A 15,853-nucleotide genomic window follows, 5' to 3' on the forward strand; every position below is an offset into this window, starting at 1 on the left:
CCTTGATTTGTCGCCGGATCGGGAGGCGACAGCCTTCATGTCAGAAATGTGGACAAATGCTTCTGTTGTCTGAACCGTCTCTTGGCCCTCAGCACAATGGTGCGCTGCCTTTCCAACCCCTCATGGCTCTGCTAGGTGCCAAGTGCTGTGCTTTAAGTCTGTTGTACGATGAGTGGCAGCAGAGACTTTCCAAGTGAAATGCTTCATGCTGTAGATAAACAACAACAACAAATACAGCTGGGTTAATGTGGTTGTCTTCCTGTGGCATATTAGTTGAAGCAAAAAAGAAAATCCCCATCCCTTCTTGCTGGTGCTCTTGGCCACCCCCAGGAAGGGCTGAAAAGCTCTTCCAGGTCCTTTCCTTAGAGCCTTTGCTGCAGAGGGTCCCCACAGATTCCATTACAAGATCTCCCTAAGCCTCCCTGTTTCCTACAGCTGTAGGCACTGATCCTAAAACAGCTGGGCTCTGTTTCCAGCCTGTGGGACCCCAGGAGTTCCTCACACCATCTTCTGCAAAGCCAGAGCTGCCCACAGTCCCCCACAGCCACTCTTCCCACTACATAAGTCAGGGTGCGGATGCAGCGTGCTGAGTCCCGGATGTCCCACACTTTGATGTACAGCGTGGACACGGTGAACACCAACCCCGTGTGGCTGCAGTACTTGATGGAAACGACATTATTTGGGTGACCCTTGAGGGAAGCAATTTCCTGACCCGTCACCAAGTTCCACATCTTACAGCTCCGGTCTGTAAGAAGAAGAACGTGCCTGAGAGAGTTGGGCTGGGGAGTTCATCCGTGGCGTGGAGGCACCGACTCCTTCCCAAGCGCTGCCTCCCACCACCCACAGCTCCTCTCCAGGGCAAAGGAGCCAGCCTGCTCCAGCACCTGGACATCAGAAGGCAGGGACAGGGGAGCAGCCCAGAAGGAGCCATCCCTGCCATGCACCCCAATTCCCCATGCCAGCCTGGGGAGATCTATGAGAATAGCGCATAAAAAGCCAGCAGCCCCCACACCTGTTCTGTCCAACATATACCTTTTTAGGCAGTGAAAAGCAGTTCATCAGTGGCATCCAGGCAGAGCACAGGCTTGGTGTGTCCTTCTGCCACAGAGACGCACTGCAGTGGGGCTGTCCGGGCATTCTTGGTGCCACCCACTGGATTAATGATGCCCCCTGCATGGGAAAGAAAGAAGGTGGGGTAGGTATGTGGAAAGGCACAGCACTGTAAGGTCCTACAGGCATGGGAAAGCACGAGCTGCCTCACCCCCAAGCATCTTCCACTTCCTGGTAGGGCAATGGGCCCCTCCATCTGAACTCAGGCATATCTGAGCAATCATCTTCATGGAAAACCTTGGCATCTCCCCACTAGCAGCCCCTGCCTAACGGCTCTGCCCAGGTGACACAGACTGTGAGACGTGATGCTCACGGCCTCTGCTCTGAGCCAGGAAACTCAGCTCATTGGACCCCAGCTCAGTTGAGGACAAACTGCAATTTCTCCATCCTGAAGCTCTTCCAAGAACGTTTCATTAGACCTATTTCATGGCAGTTCCTTCAAGCTGCCAGCCAGCCTGTGGTTGGCAACGTTTGGAAACGGAGCTGTACTCCTTTTAAAACCAACAGGATGACAGAGGGCAGCACTGGCATTTGCACCCAGCACCCTGTTCCCGATGCTGGCTCAGAGGATCCAGACTCCCCAAACCTTCTTCCAAGGGATGCCCTGCAGGCACCTCATCCCTCCGGCCACAGCATCTGCCAATCACTTCCACATCAGAGTGTTCAGAACACTGAGGTCCAGCAGCCCCACTGCTGCAGTCCTGAGCTATGTGGACACCAGCAGCTCTTTCCTGCTGGCATTCCAAGCGCCGCCTGGGGCTCTGAGCTGTGCTAAATCTTTTCCTATGAGTAGGCAAAACAAGGCAGGAGGCTGGAGAAGGGCAGGCCCAGGGCTGCATGAGGTCTGCATTAGTCAGGAGGGTGAAGGTAAGCTCATTAATTCAGGTTTCGAAGTCACAGGAGTGCGACCTCCTTCTCAATTAGCAGCTGTGCTCACACATTCAGCAGCTCTCCTCTGACCCCTAGTGTTGCTACTGGTCTCGAAGTGACACCGAGACCAAAGGGAAATCCCGGCTCCCCAGGGTGAGATGCGATCAGAGCAAAAAGCTCAAGGTGACAAAGCACACACGCGTCTGGCGCCGTGTATCCAGTGGTTGCTGAGAGCAGAGCACCCATCAGCACCAGAGGTGCTCCTAAAGGGCAATGAGAAGGTTGTCCTTGCACTGGGACAAACTCAGGAGCACATTCAGCCCGAGGCTGAGCTCTGCACAGCAGTGACTTGGCTTCTGGGGCAGAGAGCTCTGCTCACACAGGACCCAGCACTGGAGACATATGCGGTACCCGATGCCACGGCCAGAAACACCATATTAGGCCTAGAGACACAAATCCTGTGGCAACATGGCACCCCAGAGAGGATCGAATCAGACAATGGGACTCATTTCAAAAATTCACTGGTGAGCACTTGGGCCAAAGAACATGGCATCGAGTGGATCTATCACATCCCCTATCACGCACCAGCCGCTGGTAAGATCGAGCGCCACAATGGTTTGCTGAAAACCACGCTGAAAGCGATGGGTGGTGGAACATTTAAGAACTGGGAGAAACATCTAGCAGAAGCCACCTGGCTGGTAAACACCCGAGGATCAGCCAACCGAGACGGCCCTACACAGTCCAACTCCCTGCGTACCGTGGAGGGAGACAAGGTTCCTGTGGTGCATGTAAAGAATATGCTGGGAAAAGCGGTTTGGGTCCTCCCAGCCTCTGGAAAGGGGAGGCCCCTCCGTGGAACTGTCTTTGCACAGGGACCTGGGTGCACCTGGTGGGTGATGCAGAAGGATGGGGATGTTCAGTGTGTGCCACAAGGGAATTTGATGCTGGGGGAGTGCAGCCAGTGATTCCATGTGTGTGTATATATATATATATATATATATATATATATATATATATGTATTTACATATGTAAAGCATGTTAACTACTGTTCTGTTTATATGTTGATAAAAGTTAGGCATGATGTGATGATGTGTAATAAGGGGTGGAATGTTATGGTTTTGCAATTTGGTTGGTGTTGGTATTCCACATCAGAACACCATGCCTCATAATGGGAGTAAAGGGGACAAGGGGTTGCTGGCCTGGCTCACTGCAAGGAGACAACGTGGTCAGAGCTTCCTGCCTTCCACAGCTCCATCGGTGAGATTGGGGACTTGGTATTCTCCTTGTTGAAACTCTCTTGTTGTTGTTTAGCATTATTGGGTTATTAAACTGCCGTTCGTTCTCAGATCACCTTTTTTCTCCCTCATTTTTTGTTAGACCTACTCGCAATCTCCCTTCCCCTCTTCCGAAACGCACGTGGCCGGGCCGGGCCACTACCATGCCGTGAGAGAAAAAGGGGGGGGAGCTTTTGTTCCTGCTGCCCCGGGTTTGTGCCCACTGTCCCGGAGTGAGCTCTAGAGAGAACTCCGTGACAAGCGATCATACGAGTGGGAATGGCTTTAAACTCCAAGAGTGGAAATGGAGGTAGATGGGTGGAGGAAATTTCTCCCCCAGAGGCAGTGAGGCCCTGGCCCAGGCTGCCCAGAGGCTGTGTGTGCCCTATGGCCCGTCTCAGGCAGGTTTTGCACATGATGCAAAAGCTCCAGTGCTTCTGCAGGAGGTTTCCCAGACAGCAGGCACCATCCTGCTCTGACCAGCAGGCAGTCATTTGCTTTGCAATTAGAACTAAGCAAGAACTATGAGCACATTTTCTCCCTCCTCCATTTCATTTTGCTTTGTGGGCTGGACTGAGAATCCAAAAGCAAAAATCTTACCTTCATCAGCACAGTCATTCCACATAAACATTCCTGTAGTACAGATGGGCTCTATTGTAGGTAATGATAACCTCCTTACTGAACAAAGATGGCTGTAATCCCACTGTGTATTAAGGATGCCAACCCCTGGACCTACCACTGCGCCTGTACTGAAAAGGAGGCAACGGACTGCCTGTGTCACACCTGTTGCTCGCATTTGCTGGTGATAAGGACTCTTGTATTTGCTGTATCCAACCTCCAGAGCTTCTGCAAAGGATACCAGGGCAGAAACAGGCATCTAAGAAAAGCAGCACTGAATTAAAAACACAAGACAATAACCTGTAACTGCTAGCTGGACCATTTTAGAAGAGGCCTCAGAGAGCACTTTGTACCTCACAAGTAAAGATCATCTTAAAACATCTTAAAGCAATACTTGAGAGAGTGTGAATCACATTCACTTTCTCACACTGACTTTCACCTCCCTGTCTGTATGTGGTGAAATGCTGCCTGGGAAACACATGCAGTACCAAAAGTAACAGAGAGCATGGGATAGATTAAGTAGTTCCACTTCAGACAAAAGGGTCTGTTCCCCCCCGATGGGCAAATGAAAGAGCCTTTATTTGAGAAACGGGCTCTATAGGAAAAGATATCAGAAGGAATGAACCCTGGGTGTAGTGCAAGAAAAGAGAAATTCATTTTGTCAACAGCAAAACTGCGGAAACATGGGTACCATGAAAACAGGCCAGGAAGCCTCTCAGGGAAGGAGGTTTCTAGTGGGACGTGGAGTTAAAGGGAAAAGAGGGGGTCACGCACTGTGGCATGGTCATGGTCAAGGACATGGACTGGGTAGCCTTCAACTCTTTTCCCTTCTCTGTCCAGAGAAGGAAAAAGCAAAGCAAACCCCAAGCAAACTCCATGCACTTGATAAGGGAAGTGCTTCACCAAGGCAGCTACAACAGCATCTTCTTACTTCTAGCCCAGGATGTGCTTCTGGAGCTGGCACACTGCCTCTGCTCTGATGTGGGCTCTGGGCCTTTGCCACACTGCGCTCCACCTTCGCGTGTTTTTTGGCAGGTCACAGCTCTGCTTTTTGCTCCTCTTCCTCCACTCCCTTGCGCTTTCTTGCAGCCACCGTCCTGCAGAAGGAGTGGTTGTCAACTGCAGGGGAAGGTCGTCCCCCTGTCCTGGGACCTGCTGTTCCAGGAAGCCCTCCAGCCTGGAGAGCAGCTTTCACATAGATCTTGCCATTTGGCTCAGCACCTCTCCCTGTTAGAACCAAGAAAGGGGAAGCTGCAAGATTTAATGAGTCCAGCACTACCTTCAGTCTGCAAACTGGCACAGAATCACAGAATTAGAGGTGTTGGAAGGGACATCCAGAGATCATCGAGACCAACCCCCCTCATCAAGACCAAAGGCCCAACTGGGCCACAATACGGAGAAATCTCATCTCCAGTGTTGACTGCAATGGATCTTAGGCTCTTGGGTGAACTGTGGGCTTGATTTTCCAATCCTGGACAGGAAAGGTCACTGTCAACCCCTCCAACTGCAAGACCTCAAGCAACATGCAATGACAACAGTCGCAAGAAAGGACAGACAGCAAGCCTGACTAGAAAGACAGGACCCAGAACCCAGATGCCTGCTGTGTGTCTGTAGCTCTCTTCATAGCTGGGCCACACTCCACACCAGTGTCCTGCCTTCCTGCAAGGCCATGCTTCACTGCAAGCCTGTTTGCTTCAGCTTCTAGCAGAAAGGAAACAAGAAAGACGTGAAGAGCATCTCTTGGGAGGAAGATCTGAGCACAGCCAAACACAAACTTCTGCTCCTCAAGCGTACTTTCTTCCATTCATTCCCATGGTGGGAATCCAGACTCCCTGCAAGTGAAAGAAAAATGAGGCGTGGAAGGGTTATGGGCTGGCTGGAGGAAGAGCTGGAGTTGATCCAGCGTAGGGACAGAGCTTAGGAGCCCTCTCCCAATGTTCAGAGACACAAGCCAGGGCACAGGAAAGGGCACAGGGCACAGGACTCGGAGAGTTTGGGGACTGAGACTTAGGAGAGAGTGAAGAAAGCTGAGGCAAGGGAAGCGCTGCTCAGCTGGGGAAGAAGGCCGAGATGGAAAGCAGAAAGCAACGATGAGGGCTTGAGCAAGAAGCCACAAAGGACAGCAGAACCACCTGCAACGCTTCCTCGGAGGTGGCACCAAAGTCAACGGTCAGTATGGTCCGGATTGCAGGCACGGCCGTGTTTCCCTTTTGTGGACAATGGAGAGGAAGGAAGGAAGCTGGAAGGGAAGGGCTTGTGCTGCATTAGAAGAGGGCTTCACCTGTGCAGGACTTGATGTATGGCAAGAGCTGGAGACGCTGCATTCCTTCAGGGTGCTTCAGCTCGATCCCTGTTTCAACGTATTGATTATTAGCTGACCTTATAGCATGTCTTTAGTCATTGTTAGTATCTTACCTACTTAATTTTGTGTTGAAATGTATTTTAGTTGCATTTTGCATCTCTTCATTTCAAATAAAAGCCAACCAAACTTTTTAAAACTGGTGCTGTCTCTTTCAGTAGCTGCGCAAAATGTGCCTGGCTTGGGCTGGCCATCGTAGGGCGATGAAGCGGTCGGCTTCAGGTCCCTCCATGGAAATGCAGCTGCTTTTCCCCCGTTTCCCTGTTGGTGTTCTGCACCTGTGGCCTTTCAGCCCAACTGGAACTGCTAGCAACAGACTGTGAGCATCCCCTTGCTCTGCGAGGGCTGAGAGGAAAGCAAGGGAGAGGAAGCAGGGCGGGAGGAAGAAGGGTGTCCCTGCACTCAGCCTCTTGAGCTTGTCTGTCTTCCCGGCTGGCTCTTTCAGCCTTCTGATGCACCGTGTGTTGCTGTTTGCCCCGGGAAGCCCAGCTGCACGCGTGGAGGAGGACAGGGCAGCTGGAGGGCTGCAGGTGAACGCGCCTCGGGCACAGAGCTGAGCCAGGAGCCGGGAGGGCCCTGAGCCGCGCGGCGCTGCTTCAGCTCCAATGGCTTCAAGCACGCGATGGGCAGCGCTGCGTGTTTAGTGCCAGGGTGCTGCGAGGGCACGTTGCTGAGCCAGAGCCCAAAGAGGAGAGGCTGGATGCCAGGAGTGTCTGGTGGCCATTTTCAATTGGCGCCTTGGCGTCTTCCTTCTTCCACCAGCCTGCACAGTGGACTCGGTACAATGAGCTACAAGGCACTGCCTCCTGCTGCCTGCATGGCAGCAAGCAGCGCTGCCGGAGGTGAAAGAGAGGATTGTTGGGCTGTGTGCAGCAAAGGACCTGGATGTGAAGGAGGGAAACCAAAGATTGATGAGTGGTCATTGCATCTCAGCTGTGGGTCTGGGCTCAGCCCGTGCAGCAGCACCTCGGGGCTGGGGCCGAGCCCGGTGCCCGGGGCTGTGCTGCCTGCAGGAGGCTGCGGGGCTGTGGGGCTGGGGCAGCCGCTGTGGGACAACAAGAGCTAGTTGTAGGTTACTGTTCATGTTTTAGTGTTAGGTGTAGGTTTCTGTTCCTGTTTTAGAGTTAGGCATAGGTTACTGTTCGTACTTAGAGTTAGGTGGGGTCCTACCAGCAGATGGCAGCAAACAGCGCTCACTCGGTAAGCACTCGTCTGCTTTCTCACCCAATGACATGAGTGCTGCTTCATGAGTGCAGAGGTCTGCGACATCTCCGATGGATGGGATTTGCATCTTGTGACTTCTCTGTTGCAGATTGTCGAGGAGCAGAGCGTGAGTGGCTGTGAAATGCAATTGGGCTTCATGGAAACAGTCCGGAGCTGTGTCTGGAGCTTCCTGCGTGGCCGTTGTAAGGTAGGTGTGCCTTACTGTAAGCGTGTGCTGAAGCAGTGTTGGTTAAGCACAGCTCACTCCTCTGTCTTCAACAGATCAGCTTTCTGCGCACTTTATTTCTGTGTCTGGCGTTGTAGAGCACAGCAGCAGCAAGACAGCAAACACGTCCACAACCAGGTACGTGAACATGGGAAACTTTAATTCTGTGAATAATAGTGGTATTAATATTAATAAGGCAGTGGTCACGCATGTGTGATGGAGCTCAGGGATAGGTTTATTCTTGTTTGTTAAGCTCTTCCCTTATTTGACGTCCACCCGTCCTCTCTTGCTTCTCTTCCCCCCACCTGCAAGTGCAGCAGTACTGAAAGATGAGGGCTCTTTTCCTAGGCAGGCGGGCAAAGGCAACTGAAATGCAAGTTTGCTGTCCCTCTTTGTTCTCGGGTCAGTAGGCCCTGGATATCTTCCCAGCACCTCTCTAAGTCAGCCTGGAAATGTTTGCTCGCAGGAAGTAACCCCATTGCAGTGCCTGAAACTAATGATGCCTTTTTCCCCCCTTACAGCACACAGCCTCTGTGAGAGCAGTGGAGCAGCAGCTGTCTGCGCTATGGCTGCTGAACTGCATTTCTCACCACCTGAGATCCCTGAGCCCACGATATTGGAGAACATGCTGCGCTACGGACTCTTGTTTGGAGCCCTTTTCCAGCTCCTGTGTGTGCTGGCCATCATCCTGCCAGCTTTCAAGTCCCCAAAGGCAGTAAGTAGCGCTGTGTGAGACTGATAGGAATGCTCAGGCAGTCGGCTGGGAGGGAACCGTCTGTAGCTGTTGCCTACGGCAGTGTGCCCCGGCACTGCTGAGAGTGCCGCACTTGGTTCTGTCCTTCCTTCCGCACGCCAGCAGCCTTGAGCTGCCAGCTCATCCTATCCTGCAGCTGCTGCTGTGGGAATACAAGAAAAGCTGTTCAGAGCAGCAGCTGTGGAGCAAGATAAACAGCATGAGAACCAAGGACACCTCTGCAAGGAGAAGAAGAGTCTCAAAGCTCTGATTGGTTATGTGCCTGCATGGACAGTTGAAAAGTGTTTTGTAGAATGCTTTGTTGACATGTAAGATGTTTGGGAAAGTTGTAAGGGCGGATGGGAAAGTTAGAAAATAACAACTTGTGAAGGTATATAAGGGATGTGAGAACTTGTAATAAACGATTTGGATCGTTCACATCTGAGTCCGTGCCGAGTCGCTGCAGCTGCTGCGCCCTATGAGCTGCCAGGCAGAGGGTCCACCCTCCCAGCACAGACCGCCTTGCTAGAGAGGACTTTAGGCTCTGGTTTGCATGGGATTTTTGGGAACTTGACAGATGTGGAGTTTCTAATGTGCCCTGAGGTCAGGAAGGCAATTTCCTGTGCTGGTCTCCCAAAGCTGCTCGGTCAGGTGACTTGAGCTCCCAAAGCAGCTGTCAGCCAGTTGTTAGAAAGTTCCCTGACTGTTTCCCAATTGCTTCTTGCAGGACTCAGAGGGTTTTGAGTCTAAGATGTGGGAGATGGTGAAGAAACCCAAGGCAAGTGCTGCTCAGCTGAGAAGCAAGAAGGAAAGCAAAAAGAAACAATAAGGGCTTGAGCAGGAAGGCACAAAGGACAGCAGAATCACCTGGATTGCATCCTCAGAGGTGCACCAAAGGACACACACTGCGTGGTCTGGTTTTCAGGCCTGGCCGTGCTTTCCCTTTCATGGACTGCAGAGAGGAACTAAGGAAGCTTTGTCTTTAGTCATTACCAGTATCCCGCCTATTTGATTTCATATTGAAATGTATTTTTGATGCATTTTGCATCTCTCTATTGCAAATAAAAGTGAAACAAACATTTGAATGGTGGTGCTGCCTCTTTCATTAGCTGCTCATAATGTGCCTGGCTCAGGCTGGCAATCGCAGGGTCCTGATGTGGTCGGCTTCACGTCCCTCCTGGAAATGGAGCTGCTTGTCCCACGTTTCCATGTTGGTGTTCCCAACTGGTGGCCTTTCAGCCCATCTGGAACTGCTGGCGATGAACTGTGAGCATCCCTTGTTCTCTGAGGGCTGAGAGAAACAAAAGCAGCGTGGGAGGAAGAAAGGTGTCCCTGCGCCTTGAGATTGTCTCTATTCTGTACTTCTGTAGATACTGTATATCTAGAGCTTGTTCTTTGAGAATGATGACTGCTTTGTTTGATGTGTAGTTTCTGGCCCTCATTCGTCCTATTAATGCGATAGAACTGACAAATGTGTTTGTGTTTAGGTTGTTTGTATGCTCTATTTCTTATTTTCTCCGTATATGCACTGTCCCCACGATTTCCTGTGCATGTGATTAATTCACATGACAATAAACAGAAGAGACACTCTCCATTTCTTAGGAATGATGCTTAGGTTCACGTACAGATGAGCTTCTTAGTTTTAGAGGCTTCAGGCTTTGGAGACTACCTTGGTTCGAACAGCAGAAGGCATCAGTGTTCACTTCTCAGCAGCACCAATCTACAAACCTGAGTAATAGCTGCTTGTTGCTCTGTTTCTGCAGAGCCTCGCAGCTCCCCATGCACTGATTACAGCCTTTGGAAAGGCAGCCAACTCACTTTCCTTGGGAAGCCACACAGATGTGAACCGTAATAGCCCATTGACTTTAGAGATGATTGAACAGGACTCTTTGATTAAAGGATAATGTCAGATGCGTGTCTGCCCCTCTATTATCTGGTGCTCTGTGTTGTCAGCTTGAAGCTAGCACATCTTGCTCTGCCGTTTTCTGTGTGTCCTTTTCCAGTTGGCAAGCTCTGACTGCTAGAACCCAAGATGCTAAAGCAATATTTAGACTCAAATGCATTTAATGAAAGGAGGCAATCTGTGTGTGTGCGCTTTCTCCAATGAGACTGGCACTGTTCCCTCGTGTCTTTACCAGATAACTAGACTTTATTTCCCATGGCTGAAATATGATCTGTCATCTGCCCTGAAGGAAACAAGCTTTATAGCTTAGGATTCCTTGTTAGTCCAGGTGAAGAAAGCTTTGCCTTCGGTGCCCTGCCTGGATTTTGGTCTTGGTGTAAAGGCTCTGACTGTGACATTCTGACTGCTGTTTTGAGGCTTACCTTTTGTCTCGCACGTGATAAGGATGAAAATTTAGCAGAAATACCTTTTCAGTGGTTCAATACATGCTGGTGATTCTGTGATATCTTTTTCTGGTGTGAGTAATTGTTGTTTAGTGTTGGTTTTTGTCCTGCTGTTAAAATGGGGGTGTTTTTTCTCTACAAAGCCTGATTTAGGCACTTAAGCTTATAACAACCTCTGTGGTAACAGGCTGTGTGTGGATTCACACTCATCCAGAAACACATGCAGAGGAAGCAGGGATGGTGCTGCTCAAGTCTTACTAAATGTAGGCTCAGCCTGATATAGATGCATTCCAGCGGAGATACCCAGCACTTACGTACTTTTGCTTTCACATAAATGCCCGAAATGAGCTGGGCATCAGCACGTTGTTAGAAAGCTCCCTGACTGTTTCCCAATTGATTCTTGTAGGACTTGGAGGGCTTTGAGTCTAAGACCTGGGAGATGGTGAAGAAACCCAAGGCAAGTGCTGCTCAGCTGAGCAAGAAAGCCAAGGAAAGCAAAAAGAAGCGATAAGGGCTTGAGCAGGAAGGCACAAAGGACAGCAGAATCGCCTGGAATGCTTCCTCAGAAGTGCACCAAAGGCAACGGACTGCGTGGTCTGTTTTTCAGGCATGGCTGTGCTTTCCCTTTCGTGGACTGCGGATTGGAACTAAGGAAGCTGGAAGAGAAGGGCTTCCAATGAATTAGCAGCAAAGAGGACTTCACCTATTTGGGACTTGATATATGGCAAGAGCTGAAGACACTGCATTCCTTTAGGCTCTGTCTCTTCAGGGCCAGGGACGGTCTAGTGTTAGCCTGAAATATGGCTAGAAGGGTCTGGAGAGAGGTGGTGTCGTAGCCACAGAGTCTCTGTAAGGCATCTGGAGCTTCCTGATGCCAGCTCACTGCTTGGTTTGTTTGATCACAAATGAGTCAATGGGAGGAGAACCTGATGTGTTAGGTGCCCCAGAGCTTACAGTGGCTTTGAAGAAAAGGGTTCTGTGGTGGGGCTGCAAGTCTGCCATCCTTTTGCATACACAGACTGCCATCCTCAATTGACAAATGCATTGTGAGCCCAGGTCCAGCAGCAGTGCTGTGCTGTGTCTGTTCTCTACCAGAAGACTAGCAGCACATTTGCTGGAACCATCAGTGTGAGAAGGACCGCGTTTGCTTCTCTCCCTTGCTGTTGGTGGATGAGTCAGGTGGGCAGCATGAGGAGAACAGAACAAAGCATGCGAGACAAAAGCACTCCGAAGTTGCTTGGAGATCTCAGGACAAAGAAACATGACAAAAATATCTGACACCAATTACATACAATCTTTGTTTCAAATTAAAACAAAAGTAACTTTTTAAAAGTCATGCTGCCTCTTTCTGTTTACTATGAAAGCTTCTTGAGCTCTGTAGAAACACAGGGACATCCATGGCCTGTTCACGAGAGTGACGCGTTTAGGGGAGGCCTTTCAGCTCCTTCGATCTGTGTGAGGGTGGTTGGCTCAAACTTTCAGGCATGTGTGAGTCTGTGCTTGACTTGGAAGCAGCAAAATGTCTGCCAGAACACCTCCACCTTCCTGGAAAGAGGAAACGGTGCAATGTCTTAATTAATTTGCCTCTCATGAGGGATGTTGGCTCCAAGAGCCCCCACGGAGGTAGCAAAATTAAGGCAGTGTTTGTTAATAGGATCGGGGGATTAGATGGGGATTCAGTCAATTGATAATGGGGATTTCTGTAGGCCCCATGGCAAGTGTAGCTGTAGCAGGGAGCTGCCTGGCAGCCACTTGGACTGCAGGAGGAGCGGTGAGCTGGGTGAGCTCTGGCTGGTGTTACTTGCTTCCCTCCCCAGAAGAGGAAAGGAAGGAAAGACTGTGCGGTAAGTCCTCAAATTCCCAGGCATCTATCTCAAGCAGTTTTTCTCTTCCATTTTTGACTGTTCAAGCAGGTCTCCCTCTCTGACCACATGCTGTCCCGCTCACAGTGCATCCTTGTGCTCATCCAGTGCAAGCTGCATGATCCCTTGAGGCAGGTTAATAAGCAGCTCGTGACCCGAGTTCCAGTTCACATCGTTCAATTAAATCCCTATTAATCCTGCTTAGACCTAATTGACTTTCATTCTCATACATGTGCTTCTCTCTGCTTTAGAGATGCTCTCTGCTGATGTTCCCCACTGGCAGCAGCGGAAGAGCCAAGGCTGTCTGTGAAGAGAACCAATACTTCCTTCTTGCTGCTCTGGAAGTTTTGAAGCCAAGATTCTTTCCTAGCCTGGTGTAAAAAACATGAAAAGAGCCCTTTGTTGTCTGGGTGCCAGGGAGTGTCAAGGCTCCGTGTGGTGATACTTAAGGAGAAAGCAATGAGGCTGTAGGAGGGGAGGAGGTGGTCGCTGCCTCTGTTCATGGAGGTAGTTCTTCCAGGAAGGTGTTCTGTTGCTCACAGCGTGTTCCTGCAGGGATCAAGATGACTGTATTGATTTTGTTTGCTTCTGAATCTCATGAAGCATTGGACTGACTGCAGCAAGGAAGTGGGATGATGAATGGAGAGTGCTGGCGTTTGGATCCTGGCTGCTTGTTTGGTGATGAGGTTGGCTGCCAGGTTTGGTGCTCTGAAAGGATCTGACCCTCCTCATCCTCAGACCAGAAGGGATGATTTGGCTGGGGCTGTCCCACAAGAGATACGGAAGCAAACCAGTGTCGGCTTTGGTGTGTCTGAAACTGCTGCTGACTGCAGGGCAAAGGTCCTGCTCTCCTCCAGTACCTGTAGCTTGTGGCTTTGAGCAGTTCTTCTAAGTTTATGGAGTGGTTTTGTGGCTTCTGTTAAGTGGATCAGAGCAGTCGCTGGTCAAAACGTCCCTTGTTTGGGCTGGCAATTACAGGGTGATGATCCTGTTGGTTTCACATCTCTTCCTTTAAATTCAGCTGCTTTTCTCATCTTTCATTCTTGGTCTCCCAACTTCACCGCCCACCCCGGTCTGTCACCACACATCAGTGCTGTGCAGTCCCCACCTCTGGTGATGTTCACTTCCTTCCCCTCAGCTTGTGGGGTTTCACTCGGAGCCTGAAGGCCCTTGTGTGGCTCTGGAGCTTTCTGTACCCTGTGTGAACAGCAGCTGGCTGCAGCCAAAGGCCCTCAGACTGCAGCTGAAGCAGAGCCCAGTTGATTCCTGCACAGCCTGGGTCCAACCCACCTGCCAAACACAGAACCATGCTGCTGTGTGAGAGCCTCCAGGCCGGAGAGAAGGATCCCAGCATTAGTCCCCCAGCTTGGCAAACCTAAACCAGCCCTAAGCTCATAACCATGGGTTCCTGATGCTGGCCATGCTAATTGCTTGCTGTCACACCCACACTCTTTGCATGTCTGCCAAGCTCAGTGATTGTAAAATGATAGAATTCCTGAGCTGGAGGGTCCCTGCGAGGACCACTGAGTCCAGCTCCTGGCTGCACGCTTCAATGGCTCCAGGTGGGGATGGCAAAAAGCTGCTTGAGTTCCTGAAAAGATCAGAGCAAAGGCTCTGCTGCATCTGTCTGCGACTCAAACACCACCACTGTGTTATTCATAATAATAATTCCTACAAATATAGTTGGAATTTGCAGCGAGCAAAGCACAGCTCACCTCAGGAACAGAATCAAAGGCTGGCACAGTCTGGAGCACACACCTCTGCCTGTTTTGCTGTTGCCCGGGCAGATTGCAGCTTGATGACATCCAACAGCAAAGCAGTTCTCCTTCAGCAGGTATCTTCTGAACTCACAAGCACCTCTGCACTGCAGAGCAGCCCTGTGTTTAACAAGGCTGTCCATCATTCACACTGCTTTCAGATCTGACATTCCTCTCCTAGCACCCAGGACCAATGCTTAGTCACTTCCCCGTGAGGAGGAATGACTTAGCATTAGGTAGTAAATGAGTACAGGATTCTTTCCTATGTTGCTCCCTTATAAGCTCAATAACCACATGCTGCACGTGGGTAACAAGAGCCAAACAGGAGCCGTTCCATCCCAGACTACACCTACAGATGTCTCCACAAGGTCCGTCTGAAGAGTCTCACAGCTGAAGGTCCTGGGACTGCTCTTCCTCTCTCCAAACACACGGTAGCTGAGGAAAGCTCCCTATTAGCTGAAGAGACCAATTTCAGGACCTTCACTGACTGGAGGAGCCACTGTGGGACACAGGTGTCCCCTCCCACTCACCCTCTCTCCACAGCCGACCATGGTGCAGCTCTTGAAAAGATGACGGAGCTGTCTAAATCAAACCCTAGCACTGACTACATAAACAAATACATGGACTAGCTGCATGAAGAGCAAGCAGCAGACATTGCAACAGCAGGTCAAATGCAACCTCAAAGATGTACTAACGAAGAGTCAAAATGCTACATTTCCATGGGAAGCCTAAAACGGATCAACTCAGGTGTGACAGTGGCTCCCAAGGCGGTTCTGTCCACACATTGCTGGTGCACTTGCTAAGACACCTCATCTTTGTCTTTGGACACTGGGAAAAGGGGAAAACATTTTGCTACTGGTATGTCATTCTTTGAATGGGAAAGAAAGTGAGTGTGGGACTTGGGTCACATCACTGCAGTCTATGGAGAGCCCCTGGTGTGTGTAGCTGCCCTGCAGCACCGCACTGCCGCTCCACTGCTCCAACAACACCTACAGCAGCTGTGCACATAAAGATGGCAGACTACAGGGAGTGCCATGCAGGTGCTGCGGGGCTTCATCCCCTAAGCCCGCAGTATCAGCAGTGCCCAGCTGGCTTTGCTGCACAGCCTTATCACCTGAGAGTCTGCAGACTTGGGGGAAAAGCTCAGCAGCTGCGCAGCTGCCGAGGTTCCATGTCATGCCCCGGCCTGCACACAGCCCGGCTCTCCCTGCTCTGCTCTCCCAGTGTTTCCCGCAGCCCCTGTGCTGTGACCAACACGAGCGGGGCTCGGACCCAACGCCCGCTCACATCCCCAGCAGGCAGAAATAGCACACGACAGAAACCCAGCCTACCTGCAACCCCCAGCAGCAGTTCAATCCTTCATTTCTACACTTGTGCTTCGTAACACCAAACCAGTAACGACAGGACGAGCATCTCTTTGAGTCATTTTATAAAAGTATTTGACTTACAGAGATATTGTTACAGTTTCCTGAGTACTGGAAAGTACAATACAAG

General features: G+C 50.7%; 1 protein-coding gene across 1 annotated transcript; it reads left to right on the top strand.

Annotated features, from left to right (window-relative positions):
- The first annotated feature begins 8,185 nt into the window (after positions 1 to 8,185).
- On the top strand, positions 8,186 to 9,479 carry LOC146757120 (protein MANBAL-like). Its single transcript, XM_085523469.1, has 2 exons — positions 8,186 to 8,376; positions 9,122 to 9,479. Exons 1-2 carry the CDS (start codon positions 8,227 to 8,229, stop codon positions 9,221 to 9,223), a joined length of 252 nt encoding a protein of 83 aa, XP_085379595.1. The 5' UTR covers positions 8,186 to 8,226; the 3' UTR covers positions 9,224 to 9,479.
- The last annotated feature ends 6,374 nt before the right edge of the window (positions 9,480 to 15,853 follow it).

This window comes from Coturnix japonica, chromosome 24, assembly GCF_054131305.1.
Source record: "Coturnix japonica strain WE chromosome 24, WE-NBRP24, whole genome shotgun sequence".
In the NCBI taxonomy this organism is placed as follows: domain Eukaryota; kingdom Metazoa; phylum Chordata; class Aves; order Galliformes; family Phasianidae; genus Coturnix; species Coturnix japonica.

What these genes read in the sequence shown, in the direction of transcription:
- LOC146757120 (XM_085523469.1), top strand. Translation starts at nt 8,227, where the DNA reads ATGGCTGCTGAACTGCATTTCTCACCACCTGAGATCCCTGAGCCCACG. An exon ending in CTTTCAAGTCCCCAAAGGCA is followed by an intron (nt 8,377 to 9,121) that starts GTAAGTAGCGCT and finishes TGCTTCTTGCAG; the next exon opens with GACTCAGAGGGTTTTGAGTC.